General features: G+C 37.3%; 1 protein-coding gene across 1 annotated transcript in view; it reads left to right on the forward strand.

Moving 5' to 3' along the window:
* The window catches only part of gid4 (GID complex subunit 4 homolog), a 34,009-nt gene extending 20,535 nt beyond the window's left edge, over positions 1-13,474 (forward strand). The window contains exons 5-6 of the mRNA XM_059979666.1: positions 6,221-6,351; positions 11,230-13,474. Coding sequence (XP_059835649.1) covers positions 6,221-6,351; positions 11,230-11,293 — 195 coding nt within the window. The 3' untranslated portion in view covers positions 11,294-13,474. The remainder of the gene's footprint in view (positions 1-6,220; positions 6,352-11,229) is intronic.
* Positions 13,475-20,482: the final 7,008 nt, after the last annotated feature.

Below are 20,482 nucleotides of genomic sequence, written 5' to 3' on the forward strand. Positions count from 1 at the left end.
ATAACCAAAATTTCATATATTGGGATATTAATTGCCCAATAATAAAATGTAAAATTCAGCAAAACCAGTCCACCCTCCTTTTTAGACTTCTGTAAGTATCTTTTACCTAACCTAAGATTTTTATTCTGCCACATATATGAAGAAATTTTAGAATCAACATTATCAAAAAAGGTTTTCAGAATAAAAACTAGTACCACTTGAAGTATGTGTATATGTATATATTTGTGTGTGTGTGTGTGTGTGTGTATATATGTATATATATATAAATAAACAAAATTTAGGTAAAATAATCGTCTTAATAGCATTGATCCGACCTATCAGTGACAGAGACAATGGTGACCATTTAGTGAACAAATGCTTAATCTGATCGATTAAAGGTAGAAATTAGCCTTAAATAAATCCTTATGCTTTTTTGTGTATTTAACCCCTAAATATATAAAGTAATCGGCAACCAATCTAAAAGGTAAACTTCCATAAATTGGAACCAACATATTTAGGGGAAACAGTTCGCTCTTATTAAAGTTCAGTTTTTAACCAGAAAAGTTAATAAACAGAGCCAACAAGGATAGAACTGCGGAAATGGATTACTCAGGATTAAAAATGTATAATAAGTCGTCTGCATATAATAACTTATGTATCTCATTCCTGCGAGTAATATCAAGAATATTAGGTGATTCTCAAATAGCAATTGCTAAAGGTTCCAGGGCAATATTAAATAGTAAAGGACTAGGAGGACAACCTTGCCTGGTACCCCGAAATAGGCGAAAAAAGGGAGATCTTCGAATATTAGTAAGAACCGAGACTACTGGGGTGTGATATATCAATTTAATCCAAGATATAAACGTCGGACTAAAATTAAATTTCTCAAGCACAGTAAGTAAATATGGTTATTCAACTCTATCAAATGCTTTCTCAGCATCTAATGAAATGACATATTCTGGAGTACTACGTGAAGGAGTATAAACAATATTCATTAATCTCCTGATGTTAAAAGATGAATAACGGTTTTTGATAAATCCAGTTTGGTTCACAGAGATAATTTGAGGTAATACCTTCTCTAACCTAGTCACCTAGGTTAAAAAACCTAGTTTTTTTTTATCTTGGAAAAAATCTTAGAATCTACATTCAACAGGGATATCGGTCTATAGGATGCACAATCAGTAGGATCTTTGTCCTCCTTTAGAACTAAAGTGATAGAAGCTCTATAAAATGATTGTGGTAATTTACCTAATCTAATTGCTGCTTCAAAAACCCGACATAACCAAGGAGAAAGAGTAAAAGGAAAAAAACTTGAAAAATTCTACTGTATACCTGTTTGGACCTGGTGCTTTGCCAGAATTCATTGAGGAAATGACACCTTTTATTTCTGCATCTGTAATAGGAGTTTCTAATGTTAAATGTTCTTCAGGTGATAGTTTTGGAAAATTCAATTTCCCTAAAAAATCATGCATGATATTGGGATCATGAGGAAATTCAGAGTGGTACAGAGATACAAAATTCCTGAAAAGATTTGTTTATCTCATCGTGATTAACTGTCAAATCATCCTGTTTACGAATCTTGATAATTTGACATTTAACCGAGGCAGTTTTCAATTGGTTAGCTAATAATTTGACCAATTTATCACTGTGTATATAAACACGCACTTCTGGTTTTCATTAATTGATTTTCAGTCGAGGATGTAAGTAATAAGCTGTGTTCCATTTGAAGCTCAACTCTTTGTTAATAAAGCTCCTTACTAGGAGTGATAGAATATTTCTTATCAATTTCTTTGATCTTATCAACCAATAGGAGAGATTCATTCTTAATACATTTTCTCAAACCAACAAAATAGGAGATAATCTGTCCACGTATATATGCTTTAAAAGTGTCCTAAAGTGTCCCGCTGAAAATTTCTTCCATGGTATTAGTTGAAAAGAAGAAATCAATCTGTTGCTTCACAAATTTAACAAAGTCCGAATCTTGAAGCAGAGTAGAACCAAATCGCCATTGTCTAATACTAGGAGCTGTATCCATTAATTGATAAAAGTTTCATTGGAGCATGATCAATAATTGCAATAATGTCATAATTACAATCAATTACAGATGGAATAAAATGAGAGTCAATAAAAAAAGTAATCAATTCTCGAATAAGAATGATGAACATATGAGAAGAATGAAAACTCTTTGTCCTTAGGGTGTAGAAATCTCAAAATATCCAAGATTCCAGAGTCGGTCAAAAAAGAGTTGATAAGAGTAGTCAAACATGAGGAAATCTGCAGATGCTGGAAATTCAAACAACACACACAAAATGCTGGTGGAACACAGCCGCCCGGGCAGCATCTCTAGGGAGAAGCGCTGTTGACATTTCGGGCCGAGACCCTTCGTCAGGACTAACCGAAAAGAAAGATAGTAAGAGATTTGAAAGTAGTGGGGGGAGGGGGAAATGCAAAATGATATGAGAAGACCTGAGGGGGTGGGATGAAGCTAACAGCTAGAAAGGTGATTGGCGAAAGTGATACAGAGCTGGAGAAGGGTAAGGATCATGGGACAGGAGGCCTCAGGAGAAAGAAAAGGGTGGAGAGCACCAGAGGGAGATGGAGAACAGGCAAACAACTAAATATGTCAGGGATAGGGTAAGAAGGGGAGGAGGGGCATTAATGGAAGTTAGAGAAGTCAATGTTCACGCCGTCAGGTTGGAGGCTACCCAGCCGGTATATAAGGTGTTGTTCCTCCAACCTGAGTTTGGATTCATTTTAAAATGAATTGGAGGTTGGAAATTTATCCAGGAGCACCTCAAAAATAGAAAGTGTAATTTCTAAATGCTTACATGGAAAGGAAAACTTGCCTCTAAATAATACCTTTTATGTTCACAGCATATGCCGAAGGGCCTGTACTGTGCTGTGTTGTTCTATGTTCTATATCCCAAAGCACTTCACAGCCTTTCGTAGTTATATATAACAAGCAATTTGCACACCGCAAGATGCTTGCAATGATTTGATGATGGTGGATCTTGACTCGAGCACCAGAAGAACTTTGTTCTTCGAAAGGGAAGTGCTGGGTGTTTGCCTCTTCGTGGATGTGTATGATTCATCTAAAGTTGGCACTTTATAAAATGAATTTTACTAAGGGCTTGATGTATAAAGGGCTATAAATTTGAAGTATATAGTTGACCTGGAATGCATTTTAATTGCATAGTAACTTTTTATTTTGACCACATTTTAATAACTCCGAACACTAAGTATTTTTAGCAAGGAATCACTTGTGTTGAAAGTCAAAGTCTGCTCTTAGCCACTACTGTTTTTTTTGCATCCGAATAAATTTGAGTCCTACCATTTCCACTTGGGTCACATTTATTATTTGGATAATAGGGCAGGAGGAGGGGAGTGAAAAGAGAGTGGAACAAGCTGGCATCCAGAGGCAAGGCATTTCTCAATTGGGAAGGAGGGAAAGTCCTCCAAAACCATTCTTTCGGGACACAACTATCCCATGACTGCCACATGTGCACCAAAAAAAATAAATGCTGGTGCAGAGGAACGGTTTTTTTGTTTTTTTTTGTCATCGCAACATAAACAGATTTAAATTTTCTCCAAACTGCCTGAACCTGACAAGGATTTCCAAGATATTGAGCTCATTAATGTTTTGACTTCATCCTTCTGCAACTGCTCCATAAAAATCCTCCGACTCAAATACATTTCAACACCTCTTTTTAGTCCCGCCTACATCTGCTCCACGACGTGGATGCCATGCCTGCCTCTACCAACTGATGCACAGCAACTTCCCTCCATGATTGTGATCCCGAAACACAGGACCTCAAAGTATCTTCAGTGCGCAAGGGCTGCCAACACAGTAAGTGTACAAGTTAACAGTCTGTACTTATTGCCTTTGAAACGCAAGTCACTCAGAGGGGAAAATTCTGTTCTATTCATGATGCTTTCTACCATTTGTCCAAAGTTCATTTTAATATGAGGACAGTGGACACATGAAACACAACTCCTGAAGAAAGAAATTCAGGATAACCTTTGAAAGTAGCTCATCTTATATTTTTTGAGAAGGAGGGTTTGGGTTTAAGATTTTTTAAAATACATATTTAGTTTTTTTTAAATTGAGAAATGAACTTGTACCACTTTAAGTTGGATAATAAACAGATGGTAGCGAGAGCAAGTCTATAATGGAATTAGCTTATAATTCAAGTTATTGTCCTTGCCTTTCCCCGTCTTTTAAACAGCTTTATAGAGATCTCCCATTCTAGATTTCTTTCTCTACAGAATAGGCATGCTCTTTAGGAGGGCTCACCTACAGCTTGGTTCTCCTATGTAATGTTTTCCCAGTTCAAAAATAAATGGAACCAATTTGATACTGGTGACTTTGGTCTAAAATTTGACTTCCTTCACAACTGATTATTTCATTCCTGGTTAGCTGTGCAAGATAATTTATTAGAATTTTATATATATTAAAAATTCCTCAGATTTTGTTTTCCAACAAAATTATTTTAAAATTACAATTACTACCCAGGTGCATAATGGCAATATTTTACAGAATGAGTTTAAATTGAGATCATTTTATGAAAACTACTAATCTTGGGTATCTTGGCAAGTCACTAGAGTGGTTTCAAAGGAAGGACAGAAATGTGAGGCTTCCTTAAAGCACTCCAAAAAGTTAGTGCAATAATTTCTGTATTCCCAGTTAATTTGAAAGTAGTTTTAAAATGCAAATCCTCCATTAACATGTATTCAACAATTTTTTTAAAAAAAGTAAAATGTGAATTTAATGCCAAGATTGATTTTAATATTTGAATTAAGTAACTTTGACTTGAGAGCAGTGGGCTCCTCAGTTGCTTCACTAACCTGAGTAGATGCATGAGGAAAATTAACTGATATGATTGGCAATGTTAATAGAATTTATTATAACTTCTGAAGGTGAAATAATCTGTGGAAATTGGAGGGAAGAGTTTGTGATGATGAGTCAGCTCTGTCAATATTGTGGGGTGAGATTTGGGGATATGGGGTCATTTATATTCAAGAGGAACAAAAAAAAAGTACCTATCAATAAAAGCTACAAACTAAATCATTTGAAATTGTGCAAGTGCAAGAGAGGCCAAGATGTATAGGCTAGAATTTATGCAGCACTTTTCACAATCTCAAAGTCCTCAAACTGAAGTGGCTTTTTAAATGCAGTTGCTGTTGCATCGTTGGTAAATGTGGAAATCAATTTGTGCATACAAAAAGCAGTGTGGTTGAGGAACATCTGTTCCTCAGCATACCCTGTGATACTGCACTAATCTGTCAGCGTGTGTGATGTTTCTGGAGCAAGCATGAATTCATCTGTCTAACTTTGTGGCACAGTTGTTACAATATAACTAAAGTGACATTTTTTAACAATCTACTACATGAACTGTTCATTTTTGTTTTTAAAAAAATTGGGATTCGTAAAATATTCTATTTCTTGTAAAGTGCTTTGGGATATCTTAAAGATATGTTGGGATGCAAAAAAAGATTAATACCTCGAAAGGTTTGCTTTGAGCAAAGCTTTAACATTTTTCCTCCTTTTTTTCACCTTGGACAAACGTAAGTTATAAACACTTTTTCATAAATTTGGTTATTTTTTTCATGCCTGCAGGTATGCTGAAAATATCCAGGTATTCAATCATCAATTAAATTTGTCTGCTGTACTTCCATTTAGTATTCAGTTTACTTGCATTATCTAGAATATAAAACTGATATAATTTTGTTTTTGCACTCATCAAGCATTTTGTCCCCTCTATATCTGAGCAATTTGTAATCATTTTATCAAACTAAATCTTGTTTCTTGCTGCAGGCTTTACCTGTTTTTCCTTTGTATCTTATCTGTTCAAATGGGGAAGAGATATGTAATGTTTCCTCTCTGTTAAGCAGTGTTTATTATCTGAGGATATTCTGTGCTAGTTACATTTCTTCACACGGCGTACCTATGTAAGAAGCATACTGCTTTTCAGGTATTTTACTTGCATCATTCTAAGCAAGTGACTCCATGTTGTTCAGTTCTGCATTGTGTTCAAAGAGTATCGTGCCTCTTTTTATAAACAAGCCTTTTTGGCTAATGCAGTTGTTTTGGTTTACGGTATTTATGTTAACCAATTACAAGATTCCCAATAGGTTACATATATTTGGAACTAAATTTGGATTAGGTTTACAGAGAATTTTTTAAAGGTTACTTCTATAAATTGATTTAATTGTACCAAGTTTTTTTTTTCTTTTCCAACAGGAACAATTTCTGGTCCCTGATCACACAATCAAAGACATCAGCGGTGCTTCCTTTGCAGGCTTTTATTACATTTGCTTCCAAAAATCCACAGCTTCAATAGAGGGCTATTACTATCACAGGAGTTCCGAATGGTGAGAGAAACTTGCAAACATTTCAATTTAAACATCTTTAATATTTTATTTCAGTTTGCAGAAATTATTGATATAATCCTTGATTACATGATAAGACAAAATATTTTGGCTCCTTGGCCTGACTTATTTTGGATTATTTGTACCCAGTTTTATTTACTCCTACTTCATTTACTCCTTGAAGGAGAAAATAAACTTTTCTGGAAAAGTTTTCTTGATTTCATTGCAGATTGCCCTCGTTCTAATTTTAAAGTATTCCCTTGGTTGAAATTGCCAACATGAAGAAATAATTTTCGACAGAGAAGATCTGTCATGGTATTTTTTCACTTTAAACATTTCAATTAACGTAGCCATCTGTACCTTTAAATATAATATTGAATGTTAATTCCAAATGCATTCCAGTCTCTTTGATTTGCTCTCTCTGCTTGTCAACTATACTAAAAGAATTTGTAGGTGGATTCCTAAATGTTTGTTCCTCTGCAGCATCACTTTTCAAAAATACTCTTTTTATCCAAAATGGGTGACTACTGCTTTTGAATTCCAACTATTGTAGAATTATGGAAGGGGGAGATCATACTTCTCAGCCCATTGTGCTTGCACAAAGAAGGTTGACACGATCCAGGAAAAAGCTTTATTTGATACTTCACCATCCCATCAGGAGTACACTGTTGTAAATGCAATTTTCCGCTTAGAAAATGCATTGTTATTCCTAGGATATTCTGACACTTACTTACTAGCAAGAAGGTCAAGGATATCAGATGATGGGAAGTATGATCTCTTAAATGGTGTTATGTACTAATCTTGGAATTTGTAGAAATACACTACACCAGAAATGCTAAAAGATTGTTCATGTGCCATAATTGAATATAAAAAGAAACTGTTCTTTGGAAGAGTGACTTAGGTTAGCCAAATGAATCATCTAATCTGTATCCTTAATGTTCCCATCCTACTATGTTACTCAGTGTCACTTGTTAGTAGGAAAATCAGTCTTCTATTTCTAAATTATTTAGTAGGTAGTGAAATAGAATAATATATGGGATAAATCACTACAGAACACTAAATGATACATTCCTTCAATCAGGGAATATCCTCTTTAACTAACCTAGTTGAATAATTGAACTGCATTTGCCAACCTGTTGTAAGGATGCCTCAAAAAACCCCTTCAAGTGTTTTGCTAACAATCCTATTATGCATTTCTGTGAATGTTTCACATTAATTGGAATTTCCCGTTAGTACAGCAGGTTACTTTAAGAATGATTTTAGACCCCATGCAATTGCAGGCTGTGGCCAAGTGATGGTGCACAATGATTTTTTTTACTAATCCATAAAGTTTTTGGATTATGCAAGATTTTATATGCTTTTAAATATACTCATTATAAATTAACCACTCCTTTTCTTTTCCTTGCATAGGCCCCAAAATATTGACATTTTACCATTGCCCTCTGCAGTAGCTCAGTAGCTGAATTTACATTTTCTGGTAGCATCCAGCTGGTGCCATTGTTATGGAAGGCAGTCTCCACAAATGGAGTTGAAGATAATGTCCTATCCACATTCTCTCACTGTTTTTGATGTGTTCTCTAAGAACACCTCAGTGTTTAAAAGTAATTTTTTAAAATTTATAAGTAACATTAAACTTTTAATTGAGGATATAAGACAGAGACTGAATGAAACAAAAACATGAAGATGAATATAAACTTTTAGATTAGAGGTGGTTACCCTTAACTGAATGGAGCTTCATTAGATGCCTGACGATGGCATCTAGATGCTAAGTATATCTATTCCCTTGACTCATCCTGTGCAACTGCTCAAACTCCATGATGACTCTAGAGATGGGGTGCAGTGTTGGATGCTTGTGCACATCTGACCTCCAGCCCATTCCTTGCTTAGACAACAGTGTGCAGACATAGAATCTACATATTTTAATATGTACCGTAGTTTAGAACTATTGACTAGCCGACCAGTATGTCCCAGCCCAGCATCTTCAACGGTGATGTAAACAGAAAAAGCACAAATCTAAAGGTATGGTGAGACACGGTAATGCTAAGCAGGTTCTTCTGCATTCACTCTGGTCTTATTATTTGCAAGGTCTAAGGGTGTCACTTCTGTTGTATGATCTCAGTGGCATTCAAGTAGATGAGCTGGCTCAGAGGAAATTTATTATCAAATTAGGCATGTCACCATAAACTACCTTTTAAGTTAATTTTCTTGCAGGCATTTGCAGGAAAGAGGGGAGCCTCTGCAGCCTGAGTACTATCCCAGGATAGACACCCTTGCATTGCAGAAAATGGCACCACTTTTATCTATGTTGGTCTTGTTTCTATTTTCAACCGATTTATTAACTGGTTGACAGGCACTCTGTGCAGTTTTAACTGTTAATTAGACCATCCTTCGAGCAATCTACTTGGTCCTCTTTTAGGTCAATCTTTTCAGGCTACCACTCCCACTCATAAGGGGGAAAAGTGCATCATACTTGGAGCAATCCAAAATTCATTCAACTGCTTGTATCTAGCAAGAATAGCTTCTCAGTAGATACTGTGCCCAAAAATTAATTCATTAAAGCAGATGAAATCTTTCACACTTAACTTTGTCCCAGTAATTTCTTATAACTCTCAAATCTTTAAATTTCTCTTTTTTCAGTTCTTGCTTCAGTCACTCCAGTATTTATAGTATAAGGTGTAGAATCTGTCTGTAAGGCTCTTCATTCTGTACATCTGTCTTTTTTTTTTAAGATACTCCTTCAAACTTCCTCTGACAAAGTTTTTGGATATCAGCGCAGATATCTTATGACTTGCTGTGACACTCCTTGGGGTGTTTTGCTATATAAAAGATAATTATCTATATATTTGTTTTTTAAAGTGTATACAAAAATATTAGATCTTTCTTGGATTTGAAATGGATGGCTTCACATTTCCTTCCCTGAACTCCATTCCGATTCAATGGTTCCTACTTATTATTTTTATAATATTCCATTCCAGTTAACACAAATTGCTGTCCCCTAACAATGTTTTGTGCAAATTTAATTTTTTCTTTATTCCTACTTGTAATGTATCAATGAATAAGATAAAAGCCTTGTCCACCACTTGTTACATCTTCCCAGTTGGAGACGATTCCTCTTGTATTTTCTTCCTCTAACCACTTTCTGTCCCCTGCCACTTAATTGCTTTTGATTTTTTGCTTATTTTATAATTTTTATTGTACATCTCTTAAATGCTTTCATATAATCCATATACACACGGTGCCACTTTATTAGGTACACTTTGTATGGCTTGTTAATGCAAATCTCAACCAATCATGTAGTAGTACTTCAATGCATAAAAGCATGCAGATGTGGTCAAGAGGTTCAGTGGTTCAGACCTAACATCAGAACGTGGAAGAAATGTAATCGAAGTGACTGATTATGGAATGATTGTTGCTGCCAGAAGGGGTGGTTTGATTATCTCAGAAACTGCTAATCTTAATCTGTAGACTATGTCTGTCTCCTGAGTAAATCCATTTATGTTCTCCTCCATTTTTGGGTCCCTGCATAGATTACTATTCTTACCTTCCTGACGACCAATTTTATCGCTTGTAATCCTTTTGCTCTTAACATATCTGTAGAATCTCTTAGGATTTTCCTTTGCCTTGCCCATTCAGAACTGATGAAGGGTTTAGGCCTGAAATGTCAACTTTTCTATTGTTGCTGCCTGGCCTGCTGAGTTGCTCCAGCATTTTGTGTGTGTTATCTTTGCCTTTCATTCTGATGCAAGCAAGCTTTGTACTCTAAAAATTTCACTTTTGAAGGCATACCACTTACCAAGTACACCTTTGCCAGAAAACAGCCTGTCCCAATCACACTTGCCAGATCCTTTCTGATACCATCAAAATAGGCCTTTCTCCAATATCGAATCTCAACCATGGACCAGATCTACCTTTTCCCGTATTTACTTTGGAACCGATGCGTTATGATCACTAGATGCAAAGTGTTCTCCTACACAATCTTCTGTCACCTGTCCTGTCATTCCCTAATAGGAGATCAAGTATCAGACGCTCTCTCATTGGGTTTCCTATGTACTGATTAAAGAAACTTTTCTGAATGTGTTTGACAGACTCTCTCCCATGTAGTCTTTTTACAGTATGGGAGTCCCAGTCAACATGTGGAAAGTTAAAACCACTTACAGCAATTACCTTGTGTTTCTTGCAACAGTCTGCAATCTCTCTACAAATTTGTTCCTCTAAATCCTGCGGACTGTTGGGTGGTTTATAATATAGCCCCCTTAATGTAATCATACCTTTCTTATCCCTCAGTTCCACCCATACTGCCTCACTGGATGAGTTCTCTGGTCTTTCCTGACTGAGCACTGCCATGATATTTTCCCTATTGGCCAATAGTGAGACTTGATTGCAGGAGGGATAGGACTGGAAGCTCAATATTCTGAGGTTCCGTTGTTTTAGATGCGACAGAGCAGGAGGGATTAAGGAGGAGGGGTGTCATTATTAGTCAGGGAAAATATCATGGTACTGCCTCGGAAGGTAGTGGAGGCCAATTCTCTGGATGCTTTCAAGAAGGAGCTAGTTAGGTATCTTATGGATAGGGGAGTCAAGGGATATGGGGACAAGGCAGGAACCGGGTATTGATAGTAGATGATCAGCCATGAGCTCAAGATGGCAGTACAGGCTCGAAGGGCCGAATGGTCTACTTCTGCACCTATTGTCTGTTGACTATAAAATCTCTACTGACACAACCTAATTTCAGACATTAAAATTTTCAATCAGGCTTGGAATATGGTAAGCATGGGCCCCAGCTGATAGTTTTTCCTCATCTTATTCTTCCATATTTTTTTAATTGTATATGTATAGGTTTGAATCTTAATCTTTGATTGAATTATTGCTTTTGTTTAACAGGTATCAGTCTTTAAATCTGACACATGTCCCTGAACACAGCACTCCGATCTATGAGTTCCGGTGACATTCATCAATGCAGTCTGCCTCAGACATTTGGGGGAAGAGAGCTGACAAACAGTGGAGCTGTTGAGAGAGTAGAGAGAGAAAAGTGTTCTGTAACAATGAGAACAATTGTTTCTCTGCTGCTGACAGACCGATCACAACATGACGAGGAGCTCGAGCATCAATAATCCAATCGAAGTGCATGACTGTTGGAGCTTGTGTTCACCAAGCAAAAGAAAACTCCATTTTAATCTCATTTTTAATGATAATTTAAATGGCACTTACAGATTTTCAATTTAGATCTCTGATTTATAAAGTTCTTCTTGCATTTCTAACTTGTTGTACATGAACTGGCAATGAGCCAGTAGTGTGAGAGCTGTGTGCTATTGTGCTTTCGTTTCTTCCCTTTTTTTTTTTGCTGATGCTATTTTTATACATTGCTAATCAAGCTTGAACTCTTTAGATGGCAGTGGTCCTTTTTATCTATGCTGCTGGTGCTGTTGCACATGTTCTGTATTAGGGTTTTTATGGGAGAACAGAAGTGGCCTTATCTTGACAGAGCAATTGTTTAGATACCACAAAACAGTATTGGAGGGAGAAGTAAAGTTTAAAATAAAATGCTCCATTGAATATAAAAAAAAACCTGATCTTTGTAAGACTCAAGTTGTATAGAGCATTTTGAAATGACTTGCCTGGCAGTGTTAGTAAGGCCTTTGACCTAACCAAGCAGTTTTAAAGAATAAATCAAACCTTTTGAAAGCAGTTGCCAGGCTATAGCTTTGTAATTTCCAGTTAACACATGCTGTGTGTGGAGTTTGAGGTTTTTTTTTGTGAATGTGTCTGGGGTGTGTGTGTTGTTGGTGCTATCTCAGCTGTTCAGAAGGATATTGCGTGCCTTTAATGATAATACACAAGGAATTACAGAAATATTCAATTTACATCAGTAGGAAATTCCATGCACAGTATATTGCTCATTTTGAGGTTGTGGTTACAGGCTATCATGACTCCCTCCAAGGAAAGCCTTTGCGCAAACCCTTTGGTGGGGGGAAGTATTGGATCAAGAGTTTTAACATTAAGTATACATAAAGTCAGAACAAATCCACTGTTAATCTGACTATGGGTCAAACTAGCGAGATGCTGGTGGATGTTGCACTTGAATAGTAGATATGGGAGAAAGGTTTTCCAAATTGTACAGCCTATTTAATTAAAAAAAAAATAAATGTTTTAACAAAATTGGTGCAAAAAATAGATTTTTTTTCCAGGTAGTTGTATTTTATGACAAAATGTAAGACGTTAACTTTCTCTATCACATTGAGAAACCCCACTGCGCCTTTATGAAATTCTAAATATAGCACCATATTATATCTAAATCTAATAGCTATAATTGGATTTCATTGAACAAGATGGCAATAGTTACAATTTTGTAGTCAGCAATTCATCTGATTTAAATAATGGATGTTTTAACATTCAAAATGATATTTGAGGTGACATCTGTTGTGTAAAGTTTTTTTAAAAATATCTATCTCAATCCAGTGATATCAGAGAAATATAGTGCCATCATTTTTACTATGTATTTTGCACCAGCTTTATTTGTCCATTCTTTAATTTGTTAAATCTTGATAAATGCTTTACTGATTTGCCAAGAGAGAGATGATGATGTGTGTACTTGTGTTTGTTTGGGAGTAAATAGAAAGAGGAATATTATCTACAGATCAAGATTATGTTTGGATTAAGGAGGTAGAGAAGCTTCTCCTGAAGTATCCATGTGGACTTTAATTTTTGAACCCTAATCTGAAAGTGAGGGCAGTGTTTTGTTTTATACCATCCCCATGTTTTTGGAAAATAGGAATATTTCATTTCACATAATTCAAGACTTGCTTTTTGAATTTTGAATATTTTGAAAATCTAAAACTGAAAATCCATTTTTTTATTTAAAAATGAAGAGTTGTGCAAGTGCAAGGCAGAAATGCTGATTAGGGTGAAGCATCCCTTGTACATTGAGTCTGAAATGTTGATACTTGACAGTGACTAATTGGTTTGAAAGTGAGTTGATTTTATTGTACAAATCAGAGCATGGAATGAGTGTTTTATTACATTACACTGTTCATGAGACACCAGGAGCTTTAAGTTGCAGATCTGTGGTGATATTAATGAGGATACCACAGCCAATAAAGATCCTGTGAAATATTCCATGGAGTTTGTATTTTGTTTGTGAGATGGGATTGAGTGTCATTCTATTATTGCTTCCTTTTCATTTGAGTATACCGTCAGCACAACGATGTTAAGAAAATTGAAAAGATTGGTTGCTGAAAGTCTGCAATAAAAGCATAATGCTGGAAATATTCAGCTGTTCAGGCATTTTTAGGGGAAAAAGAAAAAGCAAATTAACTTTTTTGATGAATGACCTTTCATCTGAAGGAAACTTATCATTACTTCACATTTGCAATCTCACCTGCAAGTTTTGTGGTTATATATTTTTAATTGTGGGAAAATATACAAGGCCTTCTTTAACAACTACATTGCAGTATACTAAATTTACCTGGAGCAAATTATTCTTAATCAGAGTTATTATCACTGGCATATGATGTGAAATTTGTTAACTTGGCATCAGCAGTTCAATGCAATCATAATATAGAAGAGATAAAAATAATAAGTTAATCAATTACAATATATTAATATTGAATAGATTCTTTAAAAAAAAATCTGTATGAAACACCAGGTAGGTACAAATGTATTCTTGATGAAAAGTGAGATCTGAATTGGGTGCTATTAAAATTGATTTTTGTCTGGTTGTAATTTTCTAAATAAACCCAGTGAGGTCACTAAGTCATTAGGAATCAACTGACAAGGGAGTTTATTATTTTTGCACAAAATATTAACTGAAGAATGGTAAAACAGGTTCAGCTACAAGCAGTAGCTTCGGTATTATAATTGAAGTTATTGTCTATTCATGGTGGAAATGGTCATTACCTGATGCCTTTGAGCCTGAATATTACTTGCAGCTTGCAACCAATGCTTGAATGTTGCCCTGGTCTTGCTGCTTGCAGGAATGGACTGTGTTAGTTGCTCAGGAATTGCATATAGAATTGAAAGTTGTGCAAAAATCCTCACTTCTGACCTTGTGATGAAAGGAAACATAGAAACACAGAAAATAGGTGCAGGAGTAGGCCATTCCACCCTTCGAGCCTGCACCGGCATTCAGTATGATCATGGTTGATCATCCAACTCAGAACCCTGTACCTGCTTTCTCTCCGTACCCCCTCATCCCTTTAGCCACAAGGGCCATATCTAACTTCCTCTTAAATATAGCCAATGAACCAGCCTCAACTGTTTACTGTGGCAGAGAATTCCGCAGATTCACCACTCTCTGTGTGAAGAAGTTTTTCCTCATCTTGGTCCTAAAAGGCTTCCCCTTTATCCTTAAACTGTGACCCCTCGTTCTGGACTTCACTAACATTGGAAACAATCTTCCTGCATCTAGCCTGTCCAATACCTTTAGAATTTCATATGTTTCAATAAGATCCCCCCCTTAATCTTCTAAATTCCAGTAAGTATAAGCCTAGTCGATCCAGTCTTTCTTCATATGAAAGTCCTGCCATCCCAGGAATCAATCTGGTGAACCTTCTTTGTACTCCCTCTATAGCAAGAATGTCTTTCCTCAGATTAGGAGACCAAAACTGCACACAATACTCCAGGTGTGGTTTCACCAAGGCTTTGTACAACTGCAGCAGAACCTCCCTGCTCCTGTACTCGAATCCTCTTGCTATGAACGCCAAAATACCATTTGCCTTTTTCACCGCCTGCGGTACCTGCATGCCTACCTTCAATGACTGGTGTACAATGACACCCAGGTCTCGTTGCACTTCTCCTTTTCCTAGTCGGCCACCATTCAGATAATAAACTATTTTCCTGTTCTTGCAACCAAAGTGGATAACCTCACATTTATCCACATTAAATTGCATCTGCCAGGTATTTGCCCACTTACCTAACCTATCCAAGTCACCCTGCATTCTCTTAGTATCCTCCTCACAGCCAACACTGCCGCCCAGCTTTGTGTCATCCACAAACTTGGAGATGCTGCATTTAATTCCCTCATCTAAATCTATATTGTTAACAACTGGAGTCCCAGCACTGAGCCTTACAGTACCCCACTGGTCACTGCTTGCTATTCTTAAAAGGTCCAGTTTATTCCCACTCTTTGCTTCCTGGAAGGTCATGAATGAAGCAGCTGAACTATTCCTCTAATGTTTCAGGGTTGAAAGTTTGACCTTCAACTATGACAACCATCTTGGTAAAGGTATGACTAACCAACTGAGGGCTTCTTCATGCATGTGCTTGGTCACATGCAGCTTGATGATCTCAGGGATAGTCGCACTTGTTTCACCTCTGGAATTCAGTTCAATTTGGCACCTAGCTGTTTGTGAAGCCAAGTGAACGTGGCAAAAAATGAGAATAGAGAGCAGATTCTAGGACAAGTGCCTTCCACAGCAGTGTTAATATCGTCAGTCAGTTTACTCACTGACAATAGAAAAGGTTTATTAACATGATTTATAAAAGTTCTGAAGCTCTTGCTAATCTTCAATGACACTACAGATTTTTTAACTGCTGATGTATATAGAGCAGGCAAAATAGTACAAAGACACGTGGAGGCTTTTCTAGTTGCATATGGAATTCAGAGCAATGCAGGTAAATGAGTGGCATAAATTTTAAAAAGTCATTAGACAGATTAGGATGGATAAGGTTTCAGGGCCTGACAATGCATCCTATTGTACCTTGTGAGAGGCTAATGCAGAAATTGCAGGGGCCCTGGCAAATTTTTAAATGTGTCCTTAACCACAGATGAGGTGTCAGAGAACTGAGGATAGCTAATGTTGTACCATTGTTCAAGAAAGGCTCTAAGAATAAGGTGGGAAATTATAGTCTGGTGAGCCTGATATCAACAGAGGGTAAATTATTGGAAGGCCTTCCAAGGGATCACTTGTCTAAGTATTTGGATAGACAGGGTGTAATTAGGGAATGTCAACGTAGCTTTGTAAGTGGTAGATCATGTCTAGCAAATTTTAGAAGTTTTTTGAGGTTACCAGGAAAGTAGATGGAGAAAAACAGGTAAACGTTATCCACATGGACTTTAGCAAGGCCTTGGATAAAGTCCCCCGTGGGAGGCTGGTCCAGACAGGTTAGTCGCTTGGTATTCAAGACAAAGTAGTAAATTGGATTCAACATTGGCAAGAGAAGCCTGCATGTGGTCATGGGTGGTAGTCTCGCTGACTGGAGTCCTGTGACTAGTGGTGTGCTGCAGGGATCAGTGCCTGGTCGGTTATTGTTTGTCATCTATGTCGACAATCTGGATGATGTGGTAAACTGGATCAACAAGCTTGAGGATGGCACCAAGATTGGTGATGTAGCAGACAGCGAGGAAGGCTATCAAAGCTTTCAGCAGGATCTGGACCACCAGCTGGAAAAATGAGCTGAAGAGTAGCGATGAATTTAATGTAGACAAGTATGAGGTGTTTCACTTTGGAAGGATAAATTATGATTGAACATAAACATTGAACAGTAGGGCAGTTGAATGGATCTGAGAATGGCAGATCCACAGTACCTTGAAAGTGGTGTCACAGATAGATGGGATTGTGAAGAAAGCTTTTGGCACATTGACCTTTTTCCCCTCTCAGCTGGTCAAAATAGCACCTGTGTACAACGCTCCCTCGATTGACATCTAGATAGACAATAAAACTACTTATTTCACTTCTTTTACATCTGCCTTTCATCTTGAACGTATTTCTGGAAATGTTGGAGCCTTCAAGTCGCAGTTTGGAGATCATTTGGGTAATCCAGGGTTTTGCTGTGCCCAAGAGGATTCCGGGAGGCAGCGAGCATGAGCCTTGAGGCAAGGAAGCTGTGGGACAGGGTGCAAGCAGATGTTCAACTCTATTTAGGTAATTAAAGTGATGAGAGATATTGAAACATCAAAGCAAATGAGGTGTGTGAGTGCCAACTGCCTGCTTTCTGATCACTGGTGGGATTGCTCAGCTGTCAGGGGCGCTTCTGTGGCCTCCCGCTATGCCTGGAGGGTAGGCCTCTAGGTCTCTCTCGATGATGTTGGAGGATGTTACCAAGGTTTTCTACATTTATGGATTTGGACTATGGACTTTTTTTCAGTCTTAAATGTTTTATATTCTGTGATTTTGCCTTATTTTTTCTTTTTCTTGTGTGGAGGAGGGAGATTTGGGGGCCATTGTTCTCACTGCATTTTGTGTTGGGGAGGGGTTTAGGGGTTAATGATCATGTTGCTGTTCTTTTCTGTGTGGCGGGTCTCTGAACTGACTTCCATGGTTTTTTTTTTCTTGGTTTTGTGGCTATCTGGAGAAGAAGAATGTAATAGTTGTATACTGCATACATACTTTGATAATAAATCAACCTTCTGAACCTTTATTGGGTTGGGATCTTATGCTGAAGTTGTATAATACACCGTTGAGGCTAAATTTGGAGTTCTAGTCACTTATCTACAGGAAAGATATCAATAAGATTGAAATAGTATAGAGAAAATTTACAAGCATGTTGCCAGAAGTTGAGGACCTAAGTTATGGGAAAAGGTTGAATAGGTTAGGTCTTTATTCTCTGGACTGTAGGAGAATGAGGGGAAATTTGATGAAATTATACAAAATTGAGGGGAATGGATATGGCTAAGGGAAGCAGGCTCTTTCCCCAGAGGTGAGTGAAACTAGAACCAGAGGTGAAGGGTGAAAAGGTGAGATATTTAAGGAGAATCTGAGGGGTAACTTCACTCAGAGGGTGGTGCAAGTGTAGAACGAGCTGACAGCGGAACCAGTGAATGCAGGTTCAATTGTAACATTTAGATAAATACATGGATGGGAGGGTGTGGAGAGCGATGCTCCAGGTGAGGGTTGATGGGACTAGACAGAATAACAGCATAGCATGGGCTAGATCACAAGGCCCTATATCTGTGCTGTAATGCTCCATGGCTATTGGAAAGAAGTGGTTGCAATGTGGGGAATTAAACATTCTGACAAGATGGGCAAAAGTGGAAAAGGAGGTGGAGTGGCCTTGGTCTTAAGGAATGGGCTAAAGACACAAGGGCAGGCAGAGAGAAAGAAACTTTACTCAGAAAATAATGAAATGGCATTGGGGTAGTGGAATTAAGAAACAGCAATGGGCAGAAATTGTAAATGATGTGGTTGGCTTTCATAGCTGTTCAGAGGCTCTGAGAGAACTGTGAATGTAGTACAACAGAATTTTTCAAAAAGCAAGAGTCTCAGTCCAACCTGAAGCCAGAAGTTTTAAACTGAGTAAGTCAAGCGAGAAAGGCACGTTTTGAGTTGGTTAAGATAAACTGGGGAACTACATTAAAAACAAGAGATTCTTCAGATGCTGGAAATCCAGAGCAACATACACAAAATGCTGGAGAAACTCAGCTGGTAAGCAGCATCTGTGGAGGAGAATGAACAGTGAACATTTTAGGCCAAGACCCTTCACCGAGCCAATTACCTTTAAAAGTATGGCAGTAAATTAGCAAGGTCTAATTTGTAAACAATCTTTTGCAAGTATATTCCTTTGAATGCAAAAAGAACAGGAAAAGTAGTCCAGCTGAAGTTTTTGGAAAACAAAGAATGCATTAGATGAAAATAATAAGATTTATAACATTTTTGAATTATAACATTGCAGAATTAATCAAAGAAGCATCAAAAATAGGAGCAAGAGAAGGTCACTTCAAGCTTGCCTGTCATCAATGTCCAATTTACTGTCATCTGCAAGTGTATATGTGTGCAATGAAAAACTAAACTTGCAACAGCTTCACATAAGCAACATCCATAAAACTATAAATACTATTAAAACTATAAATACAATTTTTTTTACTAGAATGCAAGTAGAATAACAAACAGCAAAGTCAATTTTTGTGCTAAACTGTAGAAATTAGGGTTTTGATCAACACACACAAAATGCTGGTGGAACACAGCACGCCAGGCAGCATCTATAGGAAGAAGTACAGTCGACGTTTCTGGCGGAGACCCTTCATCAGGACTAGGTAAATTAGGGTTTTGATGGTTGGTTCAAGAACGGAATGTTTGATGGAAGTAACTTGTATTCAGTAATATCATTACTGATCTACCCCAAGCCTCAATTCCCTGATCTTTAAAATGTACTTACCTTTAAATACTTATAATGACCTGGCTTCCACAACTCCCTGGACAGAGAATGCCAGTGATTCACCACTTTGCAAGAAGAAATTTCCAGATATCTTGGTTTAAATAACTAGTTACTTAGGCTGAAAAATGTGTCCCTTGTTTTAAGATTTTTCCACAAGTAAAAACATTTCAACATCCACTTTATCATGACGTCAGAGTTATTTTTGTTTCAATCTTATTCTTCCAAGCTCCACAGTAACATAAACCTTGACTGTTAACGGCAACAACACTTGAAACTACATGTACTTCTATGATTTGGCTTTTGAGGAATGAAAATTTATTTTTGTAACCTACTTCCTCCCTCTGCATACTGCTAAGCCTCATGAGGCATTTCTATCTCCAGTACCGGGCCGAATATACATTTCCTTACACCTATCTTTCCCACGATTTGGTCGTTCAAATCTATGCAAGTTCAAAAGACAACCCTACTCCCTATTCTCTTTCCTATTACGTGAGTGGTAGAACCAGGGAAGAGTTGATGGTAAAGAGGAGAGAATAGGTAACATGGAAATCGCGGGTATAGGAGGAAAACAGAGCACCTGAAAGAAATCCACCGGTTACAAGGCGAACACGCACATTATACCTCGACGGCACCAGAATTCGAGAATTAACTCAGCAGCTTTGTGCCCAAATGCCGGAACGTCTTTCCGCGGGTTAACAGCTGCAAGCGTGTTTCACCGCCGATGAGAGTCGAGTAGAAATTCTACAGATATTACAAACAACTGATTTCCTGTCAATTCCTTAAAGAGTTACGAGAAAAAAAACTGCTTTTTAATGTCAAATTATATTGAATTGCCTTTATCACACAATATTTGAGAAAACTTTTGTATGTCCTTTGGGGCTTGTGATTTCCCCGTGGTTAATGCCGCAAATCCATGGCAATGGCCCCGATCAACTTCTCCGTGAAATTGTCTACGTAAACGAAATGAAGAAAAAGATAGATTACATTAGCAGCTACAGGGATAGAGAATGTGTCAGTTAACCTCCAAACCAAGAAAATATAACGT

Source organism: Hypanus sabinus, chromosome 9, assembly GCF_030144855.1.
Source record: "Hypanus sabinus isolate sHypSab1 chromosome 9, sHypSab1.hap1, whole genome shotgun sequence".
Classification (NCBI taxonomy): Eukaryota; Metazoa; Chordata; class Chondrichthyes; order Myliobatiformes; family Dasyatidae; genus Hypanus; species Hypanus sabinus.